General features: G+C 40.1%; 1 protein-coding gene across 1 annotated transcript in view; it reads right to left on the bottom strand.

Annotated features, from left to right (window-relative positions):
• Positions 1–3,547: 3,547 nt before the first annotated feature.
• The window catches only part of acbd6 (acyl-CoA binding domain containing 6), a 40,966-nt gene continuing 27,018 nt past the window's right edge, over positions 3,548–17,495 (bottom strand). Inside the window, exons 7-8 of the mRNA XM_028445513.1 lie at positions 8,487–8,517; positions 3,548–5,206 (exon numbers count right to left, since the gene is read on the bottom strand). Coding sequence (XP_028301314.1) covers positions 5,052–5,206; positions 8,487–8,517 — 186 coding nt within the window. The 3' untranslated portion in view covers positions 3,548–5,051. The remainder of the gene's footprint in view (positions 5,207–8,486; positions 8,518–17,495) is intronic.

Raw genomic sequence — 17,495 nt, 5'->3', positions numbered from 1 at the left:
ATTTTATTATTATCTTTCTTTTCTATTATTTTCCTTCTTTTATCTTATTTTTTTATTTTTATTTTGTATCTATTTAATTATTTTTTTATACTATTATTATTATTATTATTATTATTATCATCTTGTTATTTGCACATTATAGTCTAACTACTGTTTATATTTATACTTATGTTTATACTTATTTTCATCTTTTCTAGCTGATTGTTTATTGTTGAAAATTTTTGTTTTCACTATTGGAGAGAGCACAGTTGACCGAGTCAAATTCCTCGTGTGTACAACATACACTTGGCGAATAAAGATGATTCTGATTCTGATTCTGATTCTGATAAAAGTGATATTTAGGCTTCATACACATGTCCAAAGTGTTTTCTTCATTGATTCCCTCAATCGTTAGTTAGAGGGTGATTTGCTCCTTTCTTACTGCAACACCTCGCTCCAATTTGATGACACGTTCCCACTTTGATGACGAATTTGACACGGCTCTGAGCTGGAGAAGCCACGCCTCCAGGAAGCTCTCTGCCGTGATTGACATGTAAACAAACACGCCCACGAAGGTGAGCATTTCAGCGTCCTTCACACAGTGCTATGTATGTATTTCCTACAGTCTATGTATGTACCGGCGAACGCCCCGCCCCCACGCTCTGTCTAGGGATTATAAAGCAGCATAAGCTTGACTACAGAGTGGGTGGGAGGAGGGCGGGCCGTCCTCTGGCCCTACGTCACCATGCGGGGAGGAGGAAGTCAGTGTCCCGTCTATAGACACGCCCACTCATGAATATGCATAAGTAGGCCGCAAATCAGCCTGTTAGTGTAAAGTTGCTCAGAAAGTGACTTTTCAGAGGCTAAAACTCTGGAAAACAGGCGAGTTTGGGAAAATAAACCTCAAATACTATGTTTTTGGAGTTCTTAGAACAAATGGAGATGGGTGAAAAATAGCATGATATGGGACCATTAGAGGTTCAGAAATCCCAGTTGCAGAAGTTGGCATGTGGTGTGACTGAATGATAACTGTCTTGCACCAACCAAACTATTGTACGAGGCACGCCCAGCCCTAGAAGATAAAATGTCTACTCCCAAGCCTCGGGACACACTTTTGCTTCCTAGTCAGCTTCCGTAGATTTGACTTTAATAGCAAACCTTCGGCTTTTATCAAAATGTTATATTTTGAGTCTATTTTTGAAATTTCGACTTAAATCTCAACATTATATTTCAACTTTATTCTTGAAATTTCGACTTAAATCTCAACATTTCGACTTTATTCTTGATTTGCCCAAAATAATTTTCTCCATCAAGATTGGCACAAATTCGCTTCTTTCGGGAAGTGATTGTGAAAATAAAATCCACATTATGCATTCATCTATTCTTCTTGTGTCGTACCAAAAAAACCAAACATTCTCGGCCAATTGCTGCAGTCAACATTATTTACTTTTCACCTCTAAATAAAAAACTAAATATTCATCCAAACTGAGCAGTGTTGGGCTTGAGGGTGCAGGGCTCTGTGCTTCAGAAAGAGAGGTGGATTCAGTGTCAAATCTGAGGAGCTCAGAAGAAAAATTGAAGGCCCATAATGGAAGCCTAATGGACTTAGTGTCAGAGTTTTGCAGACAAGCAGGGGCTCCCGTCATCCTCTCTTACCTCAAGCCAGCATAACGGAGTTTATGCAGCAACGTGGAGACGACACCGAGACCCAAACAGGCTTTAGAGATACACCGGCATCCTAATGACGGGATGTGGCTGGAATTCATAACCGTAAGATGCTCACAGGTTGTGCCTCTTTGTGGGATTGTAGGGCATCATGTCTGCGACTCACAGTGAATACTCAAAACATTTCCCCAGGAATCAGGAAGGCTTTCGCCTTCAAATTCACCACAAGAAGATTCTTTGAGCTTCTTGCTACATGTTAGAATAAAGGCTGCAGGTTTTCATTTAGATCAGTGGTTCCCAAACAAGGAGCCTATTAATTTAATAATAATTATGAAATGTTCCTAATTCCTTTTTAGGCTTTTTTTTTTTTTTTTTTTTGACAAATTCACCACAAACTAACAGTACTGTAATATTAATATGTTAAGGTTTCATTTATTCATACAACTCGTTTTCAGGAAGTTTTGCTTTGATCTTCTGACATATTTCGACTGTCAACTCCCAGTCTTCCTCAGAGGTGTCTGCTGATTGCTTTGATATGCTTGGACACAGTTTTGTCCATGACTTCCGCTTAATAATTCCAGCTGACTCATGAACTTGCTGGAATTATTAACAGTACTATTGCACAATAAAATACTATACTTTATTGTAATTTATTAAAAACAGGATTAATTTATTATGCTGTGGAGTCCATTTTATCACACTACTGACAATAGGAGACAATAATTAGCTCCATTTTACAAAGGAGACTGTATTTACTTACTATTGAAGTTGCATGGTATATTTGTTCTTTTTAAATTTTACTCAATGTTTTGAATTTGTAGATTAAACCTTAGGGACGTTAAGGGTTTAGGAGAGTCCAGTGTTCCACAATGCAAAGGGGGTACACGGGACAAGAACATGTTTTAGACATTATAACAGTAGTTGTGTGCATGGTGATGAGCACTGGCCGACACACAGCTGTCATAGATCTGAGTGAGTGACAGGCTCCAAGCAGACATATTGAGACAGTTATCTATCTAGTGCCTTAAGCTGATTTCCAGTGAAACACATGCGTGGGCTGAGATGGGGGGGGGGGGGCTGGGGGGAGGTGAAAGGCTGCATTTTCCAGTGTAAAGGATTAAGTTCTGTCCCAACTGTTGTCTACTAAATGTGCACTGGTATCTTCCAAGAATCTGTAGTTAAGATCCAGGACGTAGATTTAGTGCATCCTCATCTGTTACAGCTTCTATCCCTGTGTGTGTGTGTGTGTGTGTGTGCGTATGTGTGTATGTGTGTGTGTTGATCGTGTGGACGATTTAAGCAGATTTGCTTGTTTTTTTTCCTTTCGAAAAACATTCACTTTAAGTCAAAGCACAAGAGCCACCACTGTATATAGAGTGATTCATGCAGTTTGTTGTACACCGTGTGGACGATAATACAAACATGAATAAAAAGGCAGCTTAAATTAAAAATGCAATCCAAATAAAGGCTGGCTTCTCATCATTTGCATGTGAACAATGCTTTATTACGTATTCCTCCATCCTATTTCTACTGGACAGGATCGTGGTGAGCTCCAGTTTTCAAAGGCTCCAATTTACATACAATCTATATTTTTAGGACTGTGTATTTTCTTAAGTAGAGGAGCACATGGCTCATTCTGATTCACTTTGTTTATATGCGGCATGCAGTTTTCATCACCTCATCAACATTTTCTGCGTTGCTACACAACTTTCAAACTCCAATGTGTTCAATTTGAAGTTATTTGCGTCTCATTAAAATACTTCATTCAGGGCTTGGGTTGTGGTTGAGGTGAAAACTCCAATTAAAATGGATGGTTTTAGATATTTTGTTGGTTCAGTGGACATTTAGTGCAAGAGTTGCACTTGCACAGCTCGGACACATACAGTATACAGTAAAATGAAAATAACATGTATAATATTTTATTTCTTAAAGAGACAGAGGGAAAAAAAGATGAACGTGAGACTTTTAATGATTACAGGAGAAATGAATCAAGCATTCATTGGTAGCTGATAAAGCTATCTCAAGAACTGGAAGATTGGGCTGACCAACAATAAAACTGGTTAATGGTCCATTCCCAGCAGTAGTAAAAAAAAATAAAATAAAATAAATTTAAAAAAAAAAAATAAATGTTTTTTTTTTGTGTGTGTAAATTGTGGTAACAGTGAAACATACTGTATGTGTTGTTCTTAAAAACCTAGGAGGTAACAGATATGATCAAATGCAGATATTTTGCAACACTGATGAACAGTAAGCTGACCTGCTCTTCTACCTCACTAATCTGTAAAGTCTCACAGTAATCGTAATATCACCCAAACCTATGGTACGGGGCGTTAATATACAGATCAAAACAACAGTAAATGGTACGGGTGGGACGATATACGATATAAATATAAGATATGGTGACATTAATCGTCACAAGATATACCGTTGATGGTACAAGTGGTATGACGATACCTTGGGCATCCCTATACTTCTGTCCCAGGTGAGTGTGTTTTTAACTAACGGAGACATATCGTCTCAATTTCTGCCAGATGATGTAGACATGCTAATATTCATGAAAAAGAACATGTCTATGTCTGACATCTGCACCGATAGGAAGATGTTTGGGTCTTATTTTCAAACTGGCATGTGTGGGGGTTTCTACAATAAACATTCTACAATAAAAAGCAACTTTTTGCAACATTTACCGACAAACCACGTTAAAAAATACATGTGAATTTTTGTATGTTACGTTTGACCAGATTTGTGAAATTTGTGATTTTTTTCTCTCTCGTTAAAATATAATGTCAATGTTAAATCTAAATGTTAAATCTAATTTAACATTTATTTTGGTACTTCTGGTGAATTTGCACATGAGCTAAATATTTAGTTTCACCTGTGACTTTTAGATTAAACGCTGACATTATATTTTACAAGAATAAAGATTTCGCAAATGTTGCTGTAAATCTGGTCCAAATACAAAAATTCACATTTGTTTTTTAAACCTGGTTTGCTGCTAAATGTTGCAAGGCGCCCCTTGTTCATTTTATATTTTACATTGTATATTCACTTAAGTTGAAAAGGTTATGTCCAGAGTAGTCATGTGACTATGTCCAGACTTAGTTGAAATAAAAGCATGATTATCTTTTCAAACTACATTTTTTTTTTTTCCTTTTCAAAAACATCGTCCCATATCGTGACTGTAAACTTTTATATATCGTCCCACCCCGAAAGATGTTTACAGCCTTAGCTCAAAAAAAAAAAAATCCAGCAAAGTCAAACTCACCTCAACATTTCAAACAACCAAATGAAATCAAAGTTCTGCAGTCCTAGTCTACGGACAGAGGTGAAGGTAGGACTATGGGAGCAGAGCAATGACGAGACACACATGAGACAGGAACAGGAACAGGAACAGGAAGTAGAGCATCCTAGCCCTTTGGAGCAGTGTACTGACGCAGCAGAGTGGAGATGGCACTGGATTCAGTGACCTCCTCAGGTAGGGAACCCTCTGAGTCTTTGATGGAAGGATCAGCACCAGCATTCAGCAGCAGCTCCACAATATCACCAAACTCACACGCTGACGCTAAGACAAGAGAGGAAGAAGGAGAAAAAGACAGGTTTTATAAGCTCTCGTACACTTTCTGACACATTTACTAAATGGTAAAAACGTCATGCAGAGTGCAGGGATGGAGGGTTGTTTTATTTGAAGCATTCATGCATCAGTTAAACTTATTGAAGGATTGCTCAACTGCTGATTATACGACTGCTCGGTGGATGCACCTCATCATTAAGACGAAAGCAATTATTTGATTAAAATCAGCTGCTAAACTTAGCTATCATCAAAATCAGTTTCAGCTGTGCCACGCCTGCTTGTGGCTGGTAACACAAAGGCTGTGTTTAAAAGAACACACCAGTGACTAGTCCGTACTATGCTCAATGAGTATATACTGTCTACTACATACTATAGGTATGGTTAGGAGGATTAGGATGATGACCGTTCCCACTAAAGTATACTTCTAAGTTTCCCAAGATGCATTTCTAACCTACAAAGACAAAAACCTGAAGTGCACTGAGGCTAAATATTTCTGTTGATTCGCCACCTTTGAAAACATTTAAAGTGAGAAAGTGACAGAGTAGAATATCAACATGTGCTCATTTGATCCATAAAACTCACGTAAACACATTTCATGCCAACATTTGAGACCCACCATTGTGCAACTGACAAAACTTCTGCTTAACTTCAAAACAAGAGCCCTATTTAGAAAGAAGGAAAAAATAAAAGGCAAGAAGAGATGCTTTTATTTTGAAAAGGGGATGTTTGATTTTTAGCTTGAAGCTGGTGTCACTGGTGTACTGAGTTCCTCTTATCATCTCAGTACGTGACTGCTACGCACTGAGATGCAAAATAAATTATTTATTTTCGTATGTTTTATTATAATCATGTTCCTGAGCTCCTTCTTGTCGGTGTCTGGTGATGGCGTGCCCTTCACCATGAAGAAGATTAACTTGTCTATCATTTCTTTGTGGCGTTGGAACCTCTCCTACCTCGTATATTGAGCAGCTGTACATTTTTGTACAAAAAGGAACCATTCAGCACTCATCAAAGAACATTAGCTTTGAACCTTAGCTTTGAAATGTAATTTTTTATCTCAGGACGGCGGAAGTAGAATAAAGCTAAGCGGAAGTAGCATAAATTCATTTTCCGGTAGTGCGCATGCTCATAACCGATCTCAGGCCGTGACATCGGTCCCAGGACGCAATGCATCATGGGGCGGTTTACTATGAGTAGTGTGCCCACTGTGCATACTTCAAAAATGTCCCGATATAGTATACATCTGGGTATTTCTCACGTACTCAATCTTTGCATACTGTCTATGTGAACACACTACATGCTCATTTTAGTACGTTAGTATGTCATTTCAAACACAGCCACACACAGGCCACCAATGAGAGCAAGATACGATTTACTTCCATAACGACTGATAAATGACCTGGGAACACACCTGTCATGTGCTATATCTAACGATATATGTGAACAATTATGTTCACACTGACAGCCTTTTATTTTACTATTACTTTATTTTGATTTTTGTTTCTCTTGTGTTAAGTATAGATTAGTTTGAACTGTGTTCCTGCTGTCATATACTGTGTGGATGTTTTTGTCCTGACTTGGTGCTTTGTTTCATCAGTAATCATTGTTATTTATCATACTTGTCCTCTTTAGCCATGTTGTATTCTCTCTGTAATTTAACTTATATTTGTCTCATTCATGGGAAGTAAAACGACATTATTTGGGAACAAATTCTCTACAAAGGCAGTGTTTTCCACACTGTTGTGGTGTGAGTTCGTCTCCTTCCTTTCTTCACACTGTAGTTTATTAATACAGCGTGTACACAGTTACAGTCAATGAAAACCACATCTGCCGACGCAGCTCTAACAGCGGACCTGAACGCCGACTTCCCTCAAACACTTCATTTCTGCCACATCGGCAATTTGTGCACCGCTAAAAGGCTCCTCTCTCTCTTTCAGCATACAGTGACGGGGAGAACTTGCACTTGCTTAACCCAGTTAGTTGGTTCCTTCATTCCTGATGCACCTCTTCCCCTCTTTAACCCCCCTTTTACACACACGCACGTTTGTGAGTGCTCTTCGTTGTCTGTCAATCGCTCACTCCTCTTAAAGAGCAAACTCTGTGCTGCACCGTGCACGCTGATGTCAGCAGCTGCGCTGATTGACAGCCAGGCCTTTTAACCTCCAGCCCAGAGGTGGCCGACAGCCAGGAGGGAGGTGTGTTTGTGTGTGTACGGGAGACACAATGCCCTGCAGTGCATGAGGACTGGAGAGCTGGATGTGTTCGACTAAAGGTGAGGTTCGTCTGCCTAAAAAAATCTTCAATAATAACTTTCTTTCAGCCACATTAAACAAATAAGTGAAGAGTTTTTTTTCCTGTTGTTGCACAGAACTGTATTTAATTCAGTCCAGTCGTGTGTGTGTGTGTGTGTGTGTGCGTGGTAGGTGTCTGGCCCGGACCTTGAGCTGTAAAAAGTGGGTGGCCCTCAGGGGAGCTGTGGAGGAGGAGAACAATTTATGGTGAGCAGTAAACCTTCAATTAATCACTTGCCAGCCACTGTGGCCCTGTGCAAAGAGAGGTGGGAATGAATTTTCATTCTCTGCTATTTGTCTCTTGGAGTTCATCGCTTATGTTTATTAGTCATCGTTTTATGCCCCATTCTCAGGGCTTCTAATGGTGAGTGTGTGTGTAGGATCTCCTGTGGGCGATGCAACATGCCCACCACACTGGGCAGATGGTGCACATGGACACACAGGCACACACATACATAGACATAGATGCTCAAAGGACACAGGACCCGCCCCTCAGGGACATGTGTGCTGGGGCAGCAGGGGGTCAGGGGAGTCTGAGGGCCTCTGCTGATTTCCTCAGGGATATCTGCAGTTATTGCACGTACACACACACACGCACGCACGCACGCCTGCCCGCACGTACATGCACGCCAGATGGCTACATGTATTCGTTCGCTGTTGTGCACAGCAAGTCAAATATAAACTTGTTCGAAAAAAAGAACAAGTGCAGGAAATAAAGATGAGGAATGGAGCAGAGAGAGCAGGAGGAAAAGGAGGGAAAATGACACATTTGAGATGAATGTTGGCAAAGAGCTGCTAGGCTCAGACAACAAGCTGCTGTATATAAAGAGAGTGCGCACGCAGACAACATAATGATGTCAGAATGCGATGAATGGGAGTTCTGCTGCTGCTATTGAAGAACAGAAACACAAGTGGTAAATCTCCGCAGTGGAAACTATGCACTTTGTAATGTAGAGAGATGCATGTAAGAGCTTTCTTACCATAATGCAGTGCTGTCTGTCCTTCATTATCCTGAAAAAGATTTAAAAAAAAAAAAAGTATTTACTTCAACAGACCTGTGACTGACTAGAATTAAAATACTCTGGCCAGTGCAAATGTGATGAATAATATCAGTAAAATGACCAATAAGTTTCAGAGGTTTAGTGTGGGAGGCTAAATTATTGGCTCAAAGCTCTAAAGGGGAGAATCTACACATGACTGAATACCAATTATAGTTTTTAAAAAGAAAGACAACCATCTTCTCTCTGGACTAATGCAGCCATGTTTAAATTGTGCCAAATGAGGAATACATAAGGATGATATTATGATTTAAGAAGCACGGGATCTGCAAAATACATCGTTAACATGAGGTAACGTCCACTTCTGCAAAGGAACATCGTGCTAATATAGCTCACGCTAGTAACACGAAAGAGTGGGTTCTTCATCTCATGTCAACCAACTCCTCTTAACTCTATAAACAAAAAAAAAAAACATTCTTAAAGGTCCCATATCATGCTATTTTTCGCCCCAAAAACATAGTATTTGAGGTTTATTTTCCCAAACTCGCCTGTTTTCCAGAGTTTTAGCCTCTGAAAAGTCACTTTCTGAGCAACTCTACACAAACAGGCTGATTTGCGGCCTACTTATGTATATCTATGAGTGGGCGTGTCTATAGACAGGAAACTGACTTCTTCATCCCCGCACGGTGACGTAGGGCCAGAGGACGGCCCACCCTCCTCCCACCCACTCCGTAGTTGAGCTCATGCTGCTTTATAAACACGAGACAGAGCGTGGGGGCGGGGCGTTCAGCGGTACATACATAGACCGTAGAAAATACATACAGTACATAGCACTGCATGAAGCACGCTGAAATGCTCACCTTCGTGGGCGTGTCTGTTTACATGTCAATCACGGCAGAGAGCTTCCTGGAGGCGCGGCTTCTCCAGCTCAGAGCCGCGTCAAATTTGTCATCAAAGTGGGAACGCGTCATCAAATTGGAGCGAGGTGTTTGGGCTCACCCTGCAGTAAGAAAGGAGCAAATCACCCTCTAACTATCGATTGAGGGAATCAATGAAAAAAACACTTTGGACATGTGTATGAAGCCCAAATATCACTTTTATGATGTTTAAAGCACTGAAAAGTCCATTTAGCTTAATATGAGCCCTTTAAAGCCATACGGACATATGCATAGTGTGTAAATGCCAGGTCACTAGGTAAACCACATTAAACTGCCTCACTCTGCATTTTAGCATTTTTTTTTAAATAATTGCAGAACTTAACAGAATCAGAATCTGTTGTAGGAAAATGTAATTTGACAGTTTGATAAACATATTTTATGCATTTATTTGACACGGACAATGCAATTCGACATAAATACAAAATAAGTTTGCAGCTGATGTGATGCACATAGAGTGTGTAGCTAATGCTAATTTACAACTCCTGTCCCTGGTTGGGCATTTCTATACTACAGTGAAATACAGTCAAAACAGTAAAACTTACCCACCCACAATACAAAGATTATAAAATCCTTCACATATACACACAGCTATTTACAAATGGGTACAATTTTGATACCACTTGTTTTTGTTTTTTGTGCATGAATTACAGTTAGTTGCCATTTAATTTTTATCACAAGTAAAAAAAAAAAAAAAAATGAAAGAAATTGTATTTCATACCATTTTGTATTTGTAATGTAGAAATTTGTGATTATTGATATTGTAGGGTCCTATAAAATCTGTTTTATTTTTTCCAAATTCAATTTTGTTTTTTCCACTTTGATTTTCGAAATTACGTTTTTTTTTTTGTTTTTTTTTTGTTTTTTTTAAAGAAAATATTAGTTTTTAACTCCTGTGAGGAAACAAAATAAATACTAATAAATTAAAAAAAAACAACAACTCACAATTAAACAAAAATGTATGTCAAAAATAAAGTAAGATAAAATTGTAGTGACATGGATTATTCTGACCGCTCCTTTTTAATTATTTATATGTCATTTAAATATGTATGAAAACTGCATTGATGTCACCCAATTTCCTCTCAGGGATCAATGATTTACTGAATCTGAGCAGGTTTATTGTTTAAGTTTTGATCAACTTAGTTTAAATTAACCTCATTTAAATGATCCTATCTTCTGTAGCTCTGATGAGATGTTAGAATGTAACATTCTAACAACGTTGCTCCAACCAACTTTTATTTTGTAAACCGGAAGTTCCCACTGAAACGGTTGTACTTGAGGTAGCGAGCTGACTGTGAACGTGTGCCGACGAGGCACGGACAAAAGGCTGGAATAAAAGAACTAAAGCACAACACGGACTGAATTATTCTTAGTTAGCCAGGCACAACAGTTCAAACACTGAGCAGGTGAAGATGATTAACGCTGATCACGTTCTCACGGAGTGCCGCTGCGCTACAAGAAAAATGGGCGGAGCTTTACAGGCACAGCAAAGTTAAACGGGCACTGGTGTATTTAGGAGTCAGTGATGATTTGCATTGTTGTAGAGGGTGTTTGTGGTGGTTTAAGATGAGGTAAAGGCAACCAAGACAGAAGGAGGGAGAGTGGTGCACCTAATGAGAGCGCCCTGGAAACATTTCCCCCCAAAAAAACATTCTTTGCCCCACGGTGACGGCGTTTCATGCCGATTTTGTCCATTTCCACGTTTAACCGTTTTCATTGGTCGATTCCGTGATTCCATCCACAATTCCGTTAATGTGGATTTTATAGGGCACTAATATTGCAACATATCACAATGTATATCGTATTGTTTAGTATCGGGACAGGCAAATCGTATCGTGTCGTCAGACTCATGGTAATGCCCACCCCTACTACTAAAGCAGCAGAAGATCAACTTCATTCTTATATTCTTTCGCTCACTTTATCCCTGCACCTACTATTTCCACATTCCTACTCCTCTCCAATGCTTATTCCCAGTGCGTGTCCTTCCTGTGCGTTCCTTCTTGAGCTGAGCCCAGTGTAGAGTGATCCTATTGTTGTGACTCTGTCTCTCACAGGCAGCACTTCAGGGACCTGCTGATTGTATTAGAGCTTACTATTCCCCCTGGGGTGGATCACGGAGCACAGATGCAAATCGCCACCAGCGTGGTAAAGCGTGCAGTGTTTAACCCATGACAACAATGCTGTCTGACTGCGAGACAAATCACTAGCTGTGATGTACTGCAGCCATTGTGTCTGTCTGTCTCAATGATGTCGGGTTAGGAGATATGCAGCAAAACCAATAAACAGCCCAAGTTTGTTATTGTTTTTGAATTCCAGATAAGCACACAAACACGCACGCACGCACAGCAGAGTACGACAGTGACAGATGTTTATAGCATTGGCTAAGTGAAAGACCTTGGTGCACATAAATACATACAGTTATAATTAAAGTGTAAGGGGTTTAGGCCTTAATCTGATCCTAGCAAGCACTAATCTGCAGTGCGTTGTTCAACAAGCACATTTGGCACACATGCACAGACACAAAAGCAAAAATGTATGACTTGGCACCACCTTATTTCATGTGGAGTAAGACTGAAAGACACGAAAAAAAAAGGCATATAACGCTAAGCAGGACTGCGCACGTGTGCAGCCAACATGCTTCCTGCATGTTCATGTGAGGGGTCAGCGGCCTGTCCTCTCAGCATTCCCTAATGCCCCTCGATCCAGGACGTGGGCTTGATGGAATCACAGGAAATTGGATTGTCTTCCATTTGCTTTGGAAGCAACCTGGTAGAGAGACTCCCTCTCCTCTCCATCTACCCCCCCCCCAGTACCTGTAGCCATCCTGCTCCCTCCACCATCCCTGTTCCCATCCCATTACGGAGGCGCCCAAACCTCTGCTTTTACATGCCATCCAAAGTTTCCCCTTGCGATGCAGAAATGCTGGGCTGGATGTCAGCAGAGTGCTCAATAAAAGTCAGTGCTTGCACCGTAGCAGAGATCCAGCACAGTGCAGTGCAGTGTGTCACTCTAATGCAGTGGAGCAATGTGCTTAGGAGCAGCAGGCATAGGGACTGATCTATCAGGACAATTGCAGTTGTGTTGATTTCGAGTCATATCAATCTATCATTTCTACCACACAGATGATGTGAAGTAAGATGGATGAAGGAGAAACAGAGTGAATTATGGCCTGATGGAGAGACATGTTTTGCTCTCATATTTCTTAACAAATCAAACAAAAATACCGTAAAAATTCTGATATGGAACACAGCAAGAAAGAAAAAAAACTACTCAGGGACATTTGGTTACTTTTTCATGCTCTTTGGTTCTCATGTTCTACAGACTAGAAACATTGTCAGTATAAAGTAAACATATTATTGTGAAATTGTCCTGAAATGTAAAAGTCAAACACTAGGAAAGTGTCAAACCCTTTGCTTTAGCTGGGTTCATGTACAAAAAGATAATGCAAGATGTTTTCAACTCTTGAAAAATTATTATTTTGTTCCTCAGCCTTAAAGCTGATATCCAGAGTTTCTGAGAACGGTCTGGAAGTTCTGCCCTAAACCACTCCACTTCCTCCCACTGCCTCCGCCAAACTACCAGAAAGCCACGCCTCTACTTTTCTGCACGCGTATCGTGGAACATAACAAGGTTGCATCGGGTCGCTCGTAAGAGCCAAAATCATATACTTTGCTGTTGTGACGCGTGGCCTTGTTTCTGTGCACACTTCCACATTCACTTTGATTGACAGTCTCAAAAACAGGAAGTTGAAGCCTATTGGCTGGGTGCAGTCGGCGATCGTTTCCATTTGTATAGGAGTCTATAGGACGAAGGAGGGACTTATATACATTAATGTATATGAATGATCACAGGCAGTAGACCATAGTAAAAGACTAGTTAGGTATTTTTTCGCATTTCAAAAGAATCATACATAACATAGATTTCTCAGAAACTCCGGATATCAACTTTAACTATTTACTAATTTCTGTTATTTTTTAGTGCTTTTCACTTATGGAACAAAGTGCCTAGGGACCTGAAAGACTTGTCAACTTTATGCATATTTAAAAATGCCTTAAGATCATATTTGTATCCATCTTAATGTATACATCATGTTGGTTTTTAATTTATTTGTTGATGTAATAGAAATGTGTCTTGGTGTAACTTTTTTATGTAATGTTTCTGTATATTTTCAACTGTCATTCATTTTTGCTGTTCTTACTTGTACTGGAATCTTGATTTTTTTTTTTTTATGGACCCCAGTAAGATTAGCAATCACCACGATGGAAGCTAATGGGGATCCAATGAACAAATAAACCTGTGAACCACTAAGCAAAAATATATATGGTACTAAGGCCTAAAAAACAGAAGGGTTGAAGCTCCAAAGTTTTTTTTTTTTTGTAAATCCATCCCTCACTGTGGAGACTGCAGCATGACTAATGTCCATGTTTAGCCTTTGCTGCACTCAGGTGGATCCAAACCAAAACCAGAGGCCATGACTAAAGAATTAGAAGAGAAATTTCTGGAGACATCTTAAATTCTAGAAGATGAATGTGTTTGTAGAGCTAGATAAAGTCAATTAGATCTGCTTATAAATAACAGGGAATACAACGTATGCAAGGTTTGACTACAATAAGTTAAGTTCCTTAACAGTATTTGAGAGCATTTTGTTTTATTTAATTTTGGCGACTATGCAGGTGACAGAAAGGTCATGCTCTAATCAAGAGGTTTGTAGTTTGATTTTTAGACTGTCCGTGTGTCAAAGTGTCCTTGGGCAAGAAACTGAACTCTAAGTTGCTTTGATTGGAGGATTCACACCTCGCATGGCAGCTCTTTTGCTGTTGGTGAATGAATGCAAGTGTGAATGAGTGAACATGGCTGGTTGTAAAGCCCAACAACTGATTGCAATTTATCATGCAGTCTAGCAAGACTCGACACGTCTCTGGATGTTGTTAAAGATGGTGCAAAACAAATCTTTGTCCACTCTGAAATGCACAACCAACAGGAACAACCATTAGTTTGACCCAGATTACTTAGAAAAAAGACATCTCAGCTGGAAGACTAATATATGTAACCTTTACTAGTAGGAATGAGAGGTGATTTAGAAGCTGTATATGCAACAAAAAGCACTTTAAATACAAGCCTGTGGAGGTCGATGTAGTAATTTCTCAAGGAAGTGTGTGATTAATGTAACTCCAACTGGTTTGATGAGATTAATGGCTCCAATCGTGGCATAAACTTACCTGTTTTAAGGTGTCTTCTGTGTTCAGCTGGAAGACATGCATGGATCTGTATTAAGATGGCTGAAAGTGGAATCTAAAAGCTGCGTCCATCGTCCAATTTTTGCTCTTTCTGGTAAGTACAACGTCAAACTACTACTGTAATCATCCTGGTCTACTTAGGAATAACGTCATAATGTCCAAGGAACTAGATGACATGTAACTAAACTCTAAAATGTCAGATAGAAATATGATATTTATTTAAAGAGTAACATCAGGGTCAGAAATAAGAAGAATATTCCTGATGACATGATATGCAAACATGAATGGCCAAATTTTCCAAAATGGCAAAGCCCACATATAAATAAAGGTATATAACATGGGTATGAAGGCTAAAAGTTTATATAAATGCCTGCAAAGACATTTCTTACACAAATTAGTAACAGAGTTTTATAATTTATCTTTAAACCGATCATCTGTAATGCATTTATGGATGGGCTACGTATCGTTTTAAAATGGGTTTTTTAAAAATCCATATATGAATCCAAATAGTGTAGTTGTACATTTTGCCTTGGCTCTTTTTCTAACCTCATTTTTCTGTTTCTTAGTCAACTTTCTTTAGGCCTTTCTTCCTCTTCTCATTCCACCGCCCATTCCCTTTCTCCCCCTACTCTCCCTGACAGCAACATTAAACAAGTGGGGAAAAATGAACAAGCAATTATGATTTATGATCAATGCATGCAGCAGCTGCTGACTTTTATAATGACAGTGATCGGGGGAGGGAGGCACAGCGAGGATGAATGCGTGTGTGCGAGTCTCCAGGGTGTGTGTGTGTGTGTGTGTGTGGTGGATGTGAGGTGAATCGATAGGCGACTGGGATCTTTGGTATGCAGATTCAGGCAGATAGCATTATGATGAGCAGGTGCTATTAATCAGAAAGCCGAACACTGAACTGAGCCAGAGGAAGGAGAGGACGATCCTTCTTCGGCAGGTCCCATCTGTAACCAAAACCGTGGGCCCTCATTATGCACCTTAAAAGTATGCAAACTCCTCTGCCAGATGATTCATTTATCTTCTATACTTGATTATCCTGTACTAGGCTGAAGGTGCTGGAGTCCATCACGGCTGATTTAGAGAAATAAGGACGTTTTACATCATGGATTTACAAACGTAGATCACATGGTGTCGGCTTGGGGGCCTCGTAGCGCCTTTTAATCACATGCATACACACAAACACATACACACATTCTTAACACCACATATCTGGAGTGACTTATGCTGCATTCGATTGCATTCGGAACCAGGATAAATCCGACAGAACAAATCGCAAAAGTGCAATGAAACGGGACCCTGACTCGCGAATTTGGGCAGGATTCAAGCAGCCCGAGTGAATCGGAATGACAATTTAGGAAAATGCCGATACAGACCATTATATGTAAACAGTCACTTTCTCCTCAACTTATGTCGTCTAATTTGGCATTTGTGTTACTAAAAGTGTAGAATAACTTTGTAGTTGCATTTCCATCCCCACTCTGTTTATTTGAACACCACTCTGCGTATAGTTCAGTGCATTCTTTCTACAGTCTATGACTGAAAGACGCATGCAGAATTCCCCTCGCTGGTGCGTCCAAGTCATACTTAAAGTGTATGACATTTCTCTCTCTCTCTTACCCTCAAAGAGCTAATCTATTTCCCAGGCAGGCATTTTTGCTCCTTTAAAAATATAAAAACAAACATCAGGTGACTGTGGCCAGTCATGTTTTCCGAGCTTACTGAACGAAACGCATTCACCTCGGAGGTCCAAACTGACGACCCAGATTTTTCCGGGTTCCGAGCATTAAGGCTTAGTGTGTTCTCCGTGGTGCAATAAACGGTGAACCCCTATTGCAGGGGTATTCAACTCCAGTCCTCGAGGGCCGGATTCCTGAGACTTTTAGATGTCTCCCTGCTCCAACACACCTGGTTGAAACCCATGTGTTGTCATCAAGTTCTGCAGAAGCATGATAAACAATTCATTTGATTCAGGTGCGTTGGAGCAGGGACGCATCTAAAAGTCTCAGGAATCAGTCCCTCGAGCACTGGAGTTGAATACCCCTGTCCTATTGCCTCAGCACGGCTACTGAACACTTCTTTCAATCAAATCTCTAGCACTCATTACATTTTGGCTGTTTTATGGAAAAATATGCTTTCCTTGAATGCTCCTTAGAAAGAACTAGTGATGCACAACTTGCCACCCCAAGCAGATCATCACGTAACGTAATAATCATTAGGTTCTAACGACAGCGGTCCATATAATTAAAAAGTGATTTTTCTATGGTTTCACCATACAGGTGGAGATAATATCGCCACTGAAGCCATCAGATGAACAGTTGTGTATATCATCCTTTAAAATGTTTGAGAATAAAAGGTGTGATGATGACATGCATTGGTCCTCTATCTTGCACAAATGCATCGAGGGCTGCTTATCCTATGCACTGTGTAGGGAAGGCCCCTCTTCTAAAAGGATCTGCAGACTGAGGGCAGCCCTAATTGAATCTGGGTCTCCTCTCAGAGCAGGGAGAGGTAACCTTGCCACTCAGTGTGTGAGCACTGCCACCCACGGTCAAATTAGCCTGACATGGAGCTTGCTGCCCTTCACACCTCCTACGGGTGTCCTTCAGGTGCCTGGGTGTTTGCTCTTCCCTGTCGTACAAAGCTAGGATCCACAACATCAGGTTAGGAGGATTACCCATGAGAAGGGCTGTGAGTTGTTAAATAGCTGGAACATATAAAATAAAATGCCCAACTTCAAAATGGGTCAATTACTCCCACAATACTGAAATATGGTCTGAACAAAGTGTACTAAGTGTCTACTGACATGA

This window comes from Gouania willdenowi, chromosome 4, assembly GCF_900634775.1.
Source record: "Gouania willdenowi chromosome 4, fGouWil2.1, whole genome shotgun sequence".
Taxonomy (NCBI): domain Eukaryota; kingdom Metazoa; phylum Chordata; class Actinopteri; order Blenniiformes; family Gobiesocidae; genus Gouania; species Gouania willdenowi.
This window is presented reverse-complemented; position numbering and strand designations above follow the sequence as displayed.